Raw genomic sequence first — 10,834 nt, forward strand, 5'->3', positions numbered from 1 at the left:
ACTCTTACGGTATCCGGGAGTTACACGATCTCATGGTCGAAGGAAGAGATACTTGACACTTGCAAAGCTCTAGCAAAACGAACTACACGATCTTTTATGCTATGCTTAGGATTGGGTCTTGTCCATCACATCATTCTCCTAATGATGTGATCCCGTTATCAACGACATCCAATGTCCATAGTCAGGAAACCATGACTATCTGTTGATCACAACGAGCTGGTCAACTAGAGGCTTACCAAGGACATAGTGTGGTCTAAGTATTCACACGTGTATTACGATTTCCGGATAATACAGTTATAGCATGAATAAAAGACAATTATCATGAACAATGAAATATAATAATACTTTTATTATTGCCTCTAGGGCATATTTCCAACACCAATTGCATTAACGTAATCACACATCAGAGAACGACCAAATTAATCATAATTAGTTTCAGCTCCACGATGTTACAATGAATTGTACAAATCTGTATAAGCCCACTTTTTGCACACATGATGATTGAGAATGTGCATAATTATTTAGAACTGAAAAGATTTGAAGTACACCTGATCCATTCTAAACACTAAAGAAGTTGCACTTCCTACTTTCAGAGTGTAAAATGGTGCGTTTGAATGTCTGTTTGTTGGAACTATGCAGTTTGATTTAGTAAACAAATATGCCTATCACATGAAGGAATGTTCCATACAATTCCATGAATTTCTTAGAACAATGAAAATACTGTGCAATGCAACTCAGAATCAAAACATACTCTTCGATTTATACTTCTTGCTCCCATCCCCTTTCAGCACCTCCTTTTCCTCCCTCGGGAAATCTGAACCATTAAGGGCCTTATCATCAACATAGCCACCAATTAAGCAGAAGATTTCTCATATAACAGTCTTGAAAAAGGCAACATTGTAACACAAAACTCACTTCCTAGAGATTAAACCAGACACTCATTCATGGTGACCACCATGACGAGCTTAATAGTATTACAAAAAGAATTGCCAGTTTTGCACTTCTTGTTCCATTTTAGCTCTTGAGAAACACATGACACTGAATTCCTCTTCAATGATAATTCTCCAACTTCCTTTCTTTCATGAAGATAATCTATCATCTTTTGAAAAGATACTGTATCATGCTGACTCTTGGATCCACTCACAACCAGAAGGTGCAGCAATCTAGAGCAGAATAATAGTCAGTTAAATCAGCTTTTATAATAAAGCCCTATAACCCCGCAAAAAAAGCCCTATAACAGAACAATTATACACAGTCTTGGGACCATTCATGGTGATTTCTCAATGAGGCGATGCACCTGGCGAAGAACCAAATTGACGGGGTGGAGGCGTGGAGCAGGTGGCAGGGTTGGAGAGAGGGACTTACCTGGACCCGGACGACCGCACGGGAGAGGGTGGAGAGGCTCAAGGCGGCGACGGAGAGGGCATCAGGAGGAGGGAGGGGCCCGGCGTCGCCGGCGAGCATGCCGACCTCAAGCGCCTTCTCGAGCACTTCGGCGAACGGATTCGGAGAAGGTGCAGGGTAGAGCAGGCGCGTGCGAGTGCCACACCTCCACGTCCACCTCCGCCGGCGAGCGCTGGCGCGAGTATGCTGAGCTCGAGGGCCTCCTCGGCCACTTCCTCGAGCGATTCCACATGAAGGGAAGGAAGAGCAGCTGCTGCGAAGGGGAGCCGCGGACTGACCAGGAAGCACCGACGGTGGTGACGAAGGTGAGCGGCGGCCAGACCAGGGAGCGCCGGCGTTGGTGACGAAGAGGGCCGGCTGTGGAGTGAGGGGTGTGGCCACCATGGGAGAATAGGGAACGGGGAGAGAAATGTGAGGGACTGAGGGGGCGGTGGGGAGGATAACTAATGTTTTTTTTAAATAAAATTAGGCACTGACCAGAGAGAGCTTGTGACTGTGTGCGCCTTGTCCAAATCAAAAAAATTATCTTCTAAAAAGACCCATTCTTTTTTATCCGATTCCCCTGCATGCCTGCCATCCTTTTTATCTTCTAAAAATCATCAGCGTTGGTTACTGTCATTTTTGTTTGATGATTTTAAAATTTGTTATATGAATCTCCATAAAAGTTGATAATTTTTTTGTTGAATATATTTAAGTTAGGTCATCGTGTAGTCTATGGATGTTAAGTTTTATGGAGTACTTCACATGAGATATTTTTTCTGACACTCCTACACATGTATTTTTCGCCACTTACCATTATACTTATTCTATGTTGTACCACTATTTCGAAGCTAACTCTGGTTTCTATTTTATTGGCTCATACGACAGATTGTAAATCAAAGATAGCTGTCATTTTAGTGGACTTAAATTATGATAATTTAAGAAATTGAGACATGAAAAATGATGCAAACAACACAGGTCCCACGGATTGTATGTTACATGTGCAATCATATTGTTTCGTATAAGACACATTTAAATGGTTCGATAAAAATAACTTGCTAACAGAGAAATTATATTCAAAATAAATGTTTTTATAAGAGTTAGATTATGATACACACTTACTATGTATATTTGGCAGTGGATGTGTGAAGTGTTCAATCCTGTACATTGGGCACAGATCCAACGGACCACACCTTCCTGGATCACGGTAAACCCTACGCTCACGCCCCCATTTGCAAGTGTATTTATTTTCCCTGCATTCGGCTATTCATTCATTTCGAAAACATTGCGTCCAACCAGCGCTCCAGGACCTCTGGTGAAGTTCGAGCCAATGGATTCATGTAAACTGCAGCTAAAAACTGAATTTATGCTTCAGCGTGATCATACGAGTAGCCAAAGAATTTGTACATCAGCAACTTTGACTATTGTGCACTACAGGCTACAGCACTCTCTGGGTTTCACATCTCCATGGCGTCCCGAGCCATGTCCTGCAGGTCCTCCTCCGTCAACAGTGTCTTCTTCCCTCCGCTCCCAGCCTTGTCGTATGGCTGCGCCATCCTCCGGAGGAACTGTCATAGAACAAAACACAACTTTATTTATTTTTTGAACAAAACAGATGGCTAGTTGAACAGAAGCGAGAAATACTCTAGAAAAACACGACAAATTCGAACGAAATTCATGAAAGCAGACATGGAAAAGAATGACTATGCTGACAGGTGGCTGCGATCATAACAAGTTGCATTGCAAGCAGTTGGAAGCATGGATACTGCATGTTTAGGCATTGCTGCTTGAGTGGAAGATGGCAGCATTGACTCATCCGCAACCAAGATGGCTTGCTCTTTTAAAAGCATCCATGTTGCAATGTCCCGAAGCAGTTGCTAATTGAGTAGAGCAATGTAAGGGAACATACCTCACGGGCTGTATGGAGAGCCATATCGGTGCTCAGGTTCAGGTGCGCATCGTGCAAGTGTGACAGTATCCATCCTGGCAGTTTGGACCGTTTATCATGCCGACTGTATCTGTGAGTCACAAATGGCATGACACTTAGCAAGCAGGAGTAGTATGATCAATAATGCAGGGAAATAGGTAGAGCAAGGTTTGTTGTGCGTGGCAGAACTGATATGGGATGAAATATGCAGATCGAAAATTGCTTGGCCAATCTAAAGGGCACAAGATTTGAGTTTCCTTCTAAGCTCACTCCGACTCTCACGTCAAGGCAGTATCAAGTAGACAAGTACCTCTTGTCAGCAAATATCATCATTCCATAATCTGCCTTAGAACGAATCACACGGCCAACACATTGAGCAGCTTGCCTCTGACAATAAAAAAAATTCAAAATGTAGAGAAAACTTTGTTAGGAGATCTTGACAGTATATATAAAACAGTAGGCTTTACTCCCTTACAACCAAAGAAGGATTAGTACCAATGCGTCAAATGTCAGAAAGTCACCCTCCTTTATCTGAAAAGTTTCTCTTAGGTACTCCAACCTAGCACGCAATATCCTGCTCGTAGACATGGGACATATATATAACACAGCCGTTAGAAGGTAACCCTTACAAGCGAGAAACATTGGGACATAAATATATCATTCAATCGACACAGCATTATTATTCTGAGCATGCATATGATGAACCAAAAGTAGTGTTATCTTATAGACCAAGACCGAGGGGTGCACAAAATTAAATCCAAATGTACAAAAGCAAAGTTGGTCCTCACTTGCTGAGTGTGTACTGGAAGGGAACACCAAACATGATCACAAGTCTGCCATAGTGTCGATCAAAATCGATACCTTCAGCAACTTTGCCCCTGAAAAGATCATAACGTTAGCAAGAGTGACTCGTTATTATGATGATTTATTATTATATGTGTGTATGTACATTTTATATCTCATAGTGTTAACTGAGTAATGCTTAATTGCTTATTATAACCTCCTGATCACAAGAAAATGAGCTAATAATGAAATCATTATTTTATCACAATTCAAGTAAGCCTCTTTGATTTACAGGATTCATAAAACACAGGTGAAGGAAAAAAGCAGGATTACAATGGCATGCCACTTGAATCCTTAGGTTTGAACCAAATTTGTTTGGTTGCGCCGCAGGAAAACAAATGATTATTTCAGAAATTTCCTACAAAATGTAATGTAGTGGAGTCCTTGGGAAAAATCCGCATTGAAATATAATCCTACGAAACGAACAAACATCATAGAAAAATTCCAAAAATTCCACCCCACCAAAATTCCTATAAAACCCTTTGAAGCAATGAGGCTCAATGAAAACAATTTTGCATGCAAACTTACAGTGCTACAAGTGTTGAGTACGTAATGGCCTAATGGGCCTGGGCTGGCGGTATAGCCCGTTAGTCTTAGGGTTAATTAGAGATAAGGGTCGCTTGCTTGGGAGTCAAGTAAACCTCTCTATATAAGGAGAGGAGATGTATCAATCTAATCAAGCAAGAAGCAATCATATTTGACCTCCTAGCCGCCGCCCTGCTCTCTCTCTCTCGCGTGCGCAAGCAACGAAAGTGCCCCAGCGTCGGCGACCACGCCTTCCTCCACGCCATCCCTCCTTCCACCCCTACAACCTGAGACCACGCCCTGGTAGGGATCCGGTTCATACCAACAAGAGTCCTTCGTATTTACACATGCACATACATGTTGGTTGCTGTTTGATTGACTGAATGTGATAGTTTGCTTGATCTGGGATTCAGCAGTTGACTTGGTAACAAACTGGAAGTGTTGACATGCATCTTGATGAGTTACCACCCCTACTAACTAGGTCATTCGATTGTTTTGGTCGATACATGAATGCATCTTACTCTCTTTCTAATATTCCCTGGGCAGTTTTTAGTAAGTTGGATATAGAAAACACTACTGATTAAAATGTCACAATAAATCACCACCAATGTAGTGATAACTACTTTGATCGGGGTCAAAAATCAAAAAAAAAAAAATGCTGCGAAAGTTTCAACCATTCCTATCATCGGTTCAGCTGCAGACTGATAGTGAATTTTGAAGGGTGGTCTCAGACTTGCAGTTAAAAGAACAAACCTGGCAACTGAGAAGAAGACAGCACCTCTTCCACAATCACATGCTTTTCTGTAATTGTCAAGGGCCAATGTTGTTTCAACAACATCTGGTGTTTCAATGAATACCAACTTGTGCTGCATGATGTCCTGCACAATAACATCATCAGATGGGCATTCTTTGGCGACTAATACATTTATACGTATCTTGGCAACATGAGGAAACTACAGAATCATACAAGAGGAAGAAGGAATGGATGCCGTCAAAAATCACAGCGTTTAGAAACTTAACGGAGCAAGATTTTAATAAAGTTTCATCTCTTCTATTAGAAGTTTAGAAGACACGTGAGTACATGACCACATTGCATACATGACGAACACGATTCTTATTCTTTGCTGAGACATTACACATTATCTGTATAGCGGCTACTGCCTATACAACTTCATATGCATGTTACTGATAGTAAGAATGTTATGGCGCTGCTAGAAGGAGGGCACGAGAGGGCCGGCCGGGGGGCTTTTTGCCCACGGCCGGGCAAGAGGGAAGGGATTTCCTTCTTAATTCTTGCTTTTGATTAGATTGATACATCTCTCTTTATATAGAGAGGTTTACTTGACTCCCAAGCAAGGCTTACTTGACCCCTAAGCAAACGACCCTTATCTCTAATTAACCCTAAGACTAATGAGCCTATTACGTACTCTAACACTACAACCCACCTGGACATGCAGCTTGTCCTCGAGCTGCAGCCTAACCAACTTATAACCATGACTCGACGCAACACAAACCTAACACCTAAAAACAAGCCTTTTACATCTCGGCTTCTTTTATTATTCTCAACCTGAAATGGACTGGGACGCTTTATTTTGGACCCCTTAACAAAAAGTGGACACCATCCGCACGTCGGACGTGCACGTGTACAGCCACCTGGATCCCATGGACACCACCTGGACCAAAGGAGTGCATGTGTATTGCCACCTGGAAGTGGTCGCAAGAGCGACCAGCAGAGGCGCCCTCGCGGCGGCCGGCGGCGGAAAGCAGTGGTGCTACGCGGTGCGCTCCTGTCGGTGACACCCTGCTTTCTCCCCGCCGGACTGTTGTTGGTCTGCACCGCACAGGAAAGAGTGGAGGGCTTGCGATGGAGACTGACGAGGAAGGTGCGCCTCCCCACCCGCCGATGTCACAGACTTTGAGGACGCTGCCCGCGGGGATAACAGCATGCCCGCCGTCCGTGGGGGAAACCGCATGCCCAAGATCCCCGACACAGCGGACGAGATCGAGGTCCTTTGCGCAACAAAGGGCAACTTGGAGGAGCGGCAGCTGCAGACCACGCATCTCCCGCACACGCCGACGCGCTAGGAGGCCGCGTGCAGCAGCCTGCAGCCTCACCGCCGCCAACACGTGGCGGGTAGCGATCCAAGACGGAAGCGGTGGCGGCGACGGTGGGGACTTGATCTGCTGGATGTGGACGCCCTGGGATGGCGGTGGCGCTGATGGGAACGAGGTCGTCGCACTCCCGTCGTAGGGCATCCCATACTGGGCTGCGGAGCTGACCGGCGGTGGCTGCTGCAGCTGCAGCAGTTGCTGCAGTGTCGCGCCGGGCAGCGGCAGCGGCTGCTGCGGCGGAGCGCCGGGCGCGGCGGAGGCCGCCAGGAGCGGTGTCTGCAGCTGCAGCCAGGGCTGGGCGGTGGTGGCGATGGATGGCAGCTGCGGCGGCCGGGCGCGGCGAAGGCCGCCTGGTGCGGCGGCTGCCACGGCAGCCACGGCGGCACGGGGGTGGCGATGGGCGGCGCAGCTGGGTGCGGCCCGTAGGACCCGGCCAAGAACATGTGGATATCCTGGACAGTCTGGGTTAGGTTCCGCAGCACCCCGGACACCTCCTCCCAGGTGAGGACGGCGGGGGCGGGCGCGATGGAGGATCCCGGCGCGGGCAGGAGCGGGGCGACGGTCGTGGTGGTCACCGGAGGCGACATGGTGACCGACAGCGGAAGAGACGGGCTTGGCGGCGGTGAAGACATGATCGAACCGAAGCTAGCTGATACCAAATTGTTATGGCGCTGCTAGAAGGAGGGCACGAGAGGGCCGGCCGGGGGCCTTTTTGCCCACGGCCGGGCAAGAGGGAAGGGATTTCCTTCTTAATTCTTGCTTGATTAGATTGATACATCTCCTCTCTTTATATAGAGAGGTTTACTTGACTCCCAAGCAAGGCTTACTTGACCCCTAAGCAAACGACCCTTATCTCTAATTAACCCTAAGACTAATGAGCCTATTACGTACTCTAACAAAGAACCATTGTTTTTAAGGCGGTAAGGCGACCTAAGGCGAGCACCACCCGCTCTAGCGCCTAAGGCGGGCATATTTGTAAGGCGCTGCCAGGGCGCCTTGTCGCCTAAGCGTCCAAGGCAGGACGCCTTAAAAACAATGGTAAGAACACAGATGGTCTCTACACGAGTAGTTGATACCCTTTAATGCCAACCCAGCTCAGTGGACCATTCACTGCTTAACGATATACAGGTGCCTGAATAACTTTGCACGTCATTACGAAAATATGATACTAGAACGCTTAAACAGTAAACACCATTTAGTTTAATACAGTATTCCAGAAGATCTAGTCTACTTGTCCAATTGAGATGGTCAATTTACGAAGTCGCATTACAATCTGAAGTCTAAATTCTAGACATCTCCACATCAGAATAATACCTGTAAAATACCCATTTCATTCCAGCTGTTGACAATGCCATCCATATAGCTGTAACTGACAAAGAAACAGACGATGCCATCAGGAACAGAAGAAGCCATTTCTAGCAAGAGGCGGCCATAATTCCTCACAACACCAGGATCACTGCGCATGTCGAACTTTGTGCTCACAGGTAGCTGATCACTGAAAATGAACGAATGGTAAACGTTACACAATAGGCTTCATAGCATAAATGGTAAAACAAGAACTTTGAGAGACAATTAAACCGGTTCCATATTCTACTAGCATAAGGAACATATAATAAGTGTGTTTCCATATATACAAAACTGAAATATGAAGCACAAATGGATCCAGATCATACCTTCCTCGTGTCAACACCATGGGACATATACAATCCCTTGTTAGGGACATTGTGAAGCTCCTGCTTATAACAGGATTAAAATTCAAAAGTCGAGGGTACAGATCAATTGGGCTGAGAGTTCCCGAAGTGATGACCACAGTTTGGAAACGATCGAAAACAGGCTGTATTGCGAGTGAAGCGTCATGGCAACTAAGCTGCAACACACACAACCACATTAGCGCATCGACACTGCAGCTTGTAACAATTGCACCACAATCTTATAGAGTAGGCTGGATACCTGAATCACGGGATCACGAACTTCAGGCATTCTATCATCATAGGGTTCTATTATTATAGAAAAACCCCGCGAATAAGTTCCAATCAATGTGGCAAAGTCACAAATGGTCTGGATGTGCATGAATTCATCCGCGTCGGTTATCTCCAATGTAAGCAATAGTGAATGTAAGCGGTCATAACAAAACCTCAGCATTCTCTGGTCAATTCCAGCCTGGGAATGGATTGAAGCAACAAAGGAAACAGGCATTTCATTTTCAACATTCTCTGTTTCAAGCCGTCCATCTAAGAATTTCACAAGTCTCTTCAAGACAGCAAGAAAATGTTCAGCCTTCCTGATATTTCCAGGTACAGCCTCCTTCAAAATGTCATCAGGCAAGGATGGATTTGCAAGCCAGGCATCGGATACTTCATCACAAGAAACACATTATTATAAACTGTCCCGGTAAGGCCACATAATCAACATTGCAAATCAGATAGTGAGGAACAAAGATACTCACTTGGCAGATTTCCCCTCTGTGCCAATCCATCCACCAGTCTATTGTATTCAGCACGAAGCCTATTGGCATCGGTGGCCTTGAACCTTCCTACCAAATAAATCAGTTAGTGAGCAACCTTTACCTATCCATCTACAATTTTGACGATTTTAAAGAAAACACCCACAATCCTGAAAAGAGCAAGTATTTACTTCTTCGATGCTCAGTACCTATCGATCTCTTGCGAGATGCGCCGCAGGTTTCGCTCGGCACCTTCCAGTGTCTGCTTGCGGACGCTGACGCTCAGCGCCTCAATGCAGACATTATCGATGTTGTGCGCTTCATCAAACACAACCACGCATTCCTTCTGCATCTCCCGGGACACAATGCTGGCCACCTTGGGGTCAAGCAGGTACTGGTAGCTGTAGACCACCACATTGGCGTATTTTACCATCTGCCTGGCGAGGAAGTAGGGGCATATCCGGCGCTCACGGCCGAGCGAACGGAGGTCGGCAAGAGTGTAGACCCCAGGGGGCATGAAAGAGGCGAGGTCGCCGGCGGCCGCGGCCCGGTCGAATGACTCGAAGAATTCGCAGAGAGGGGTGGACTCCGGGTCGGAGGCGGCCTTGTCGCGGACCCAGGACGCGGTGAGGCGGCGGCAGGCTGTGTCGACGGAATCGCGGGCGGCGGAGGCGGAGGCCTGGGGGTGGACGCAGAGGTTCTTGCGGGAGGAGAGACCGAGCGCGAGGAGGGAGCGCGAGGCGGCGGGCGGGAGGTGGGAGAAGAGGAGGCGGAGCTCGGCTAGGGTCTTCTCCATCTCGTGGACGGTGCGGGTGCAGTAGAGGAGCCGGAGCGGGCGGGAGGGGTTGGCGAGGGAGTAGGAGGTGATGAGGGAGATGAGAGCCGCCGTCTTGCCGGTGCCCGTCGGCATCTCCAGCAGCGCGTGGCCGCGCGCGTCCAGGGCTCGCTTGAGCTCGCCCATGTACGCGTGCTGCTCCGGGTAGATCGCCGCGTACGGGAAGTGCACCGTCAGGCCTTCAAGATCGAACTTCATGGTGACGGCTAGGAGGGTGGAAGCCGCGGGATTGGGAGTCGCCGGAGCCGCCGCCGCCGCCGCTGCCGCCGGGAGTAAAGCTCGGGAGGTGTTCGGTGGAATTCCGCAGGGCGGAGGAGGGGGCTGACTCGACCTAAGTAGGCCTGCGGGCGCGTCTGGACTCTGGACTGGCCCATATGATAGTACCTCTTTTTTTTTTTTGAGACAATCACGCGAAGCCTTTATTAACTTATGCCAATGTTCAAAGGTACAAAAGTAAGATTACCCGGGTTGCCTAACCACACATGGCGGCCAACCCCTAACTTCAAACTATGCTTCGCTAGATTGTGAGCCTCGACATTCGAGCTCCTAAACTCATGCACAAAATTACAAGAAATAAACGATGAACTTTGTTCTATGATTTCATGCAAAATAGCTTCGTATGTAGCCGGCGTTTTACTTTTGATGTCATCCACCACAACTTTGCAATCCGATGCAACGTGAACCCTGCGAAAGTTGAGATCTTCAGCAAGCGCCAAGGCCTCCCTGATCGCCATTGCTTCCCGCGTCGATGGGTCTTTGACCCCTC

At 47.2% G+C, this 10,834-nt stretch overlaps 1 protein-coding gene and 1 long non-coding RNA gene across 2 annotated transcripts; both read right to left on the reverse strand.

The window, feature by feature from the left end:
• Positions 1-615: 615 nt before the first annotated feature.
• On the reverse strand, positions 616-1,560 carry LOC119324715. Its single transcript, XR_005157116.1, has 3 exons — positions 1,366-1,560; positions 916-1,163; positions 616-814 (listed from the first exon to the last, which is right to left on the reverse strand). It is a non-coding gene; the product is annotated as an uncharacterized LOC119324715 (long non-coding RNA).
• A 1,066-nt stretch (positions 1,561-2,626) lies between these two features.
• On the reverse strand, positions 2,627-10,383 carry LOC119324719 (general transcription and DNA repair factor IIH helicase subunit XPD-like). The gene is made up of 11 exons (XM_037598495.1): positions 9,443-10,383; positions 9,237-9,319; positions 8,741-9,144; positions 8,464-8,657; positions 8,105-8,285; positions 5,432-5,556; positions 4,099-4,188; positions 3,806-3,884; positions 3,621-3,697; positions 3,293-3,401; positions 2,627-2,951 (listed from the first exon to the last, which is right to left on the reverse strand). Exons 1-11 carry the CDS (start codon positions 10,264-10,266, stop codon positions 2,841-2,843), a joined length of 2,277 nt encoding a protein of 758 aa, XP_037454392.1. The 5' UTR covers positions 10,267-10,383; the 3' UTR covers positions 2,627-2,840.
• Between the last annotated feature and the right edge of the window lie 451 nt (positions 10,384-10,834).

This window comes from Triticum dicoccoides, chromosome 1B (genome assembly GCF_002162155.2).
Source record: "Triticum dicoccoides isolate Atlit2015 ecotype Zavitan chromosome 1B, WEW_v2.0, whole genome shotgun sequence".
Lineage (NCBI taxonomy): Eukaryota > Viridiplantae > Streptophyta > Magnoliopsida > Poales > Poaceae > Triticum > Triticum dicoccoides.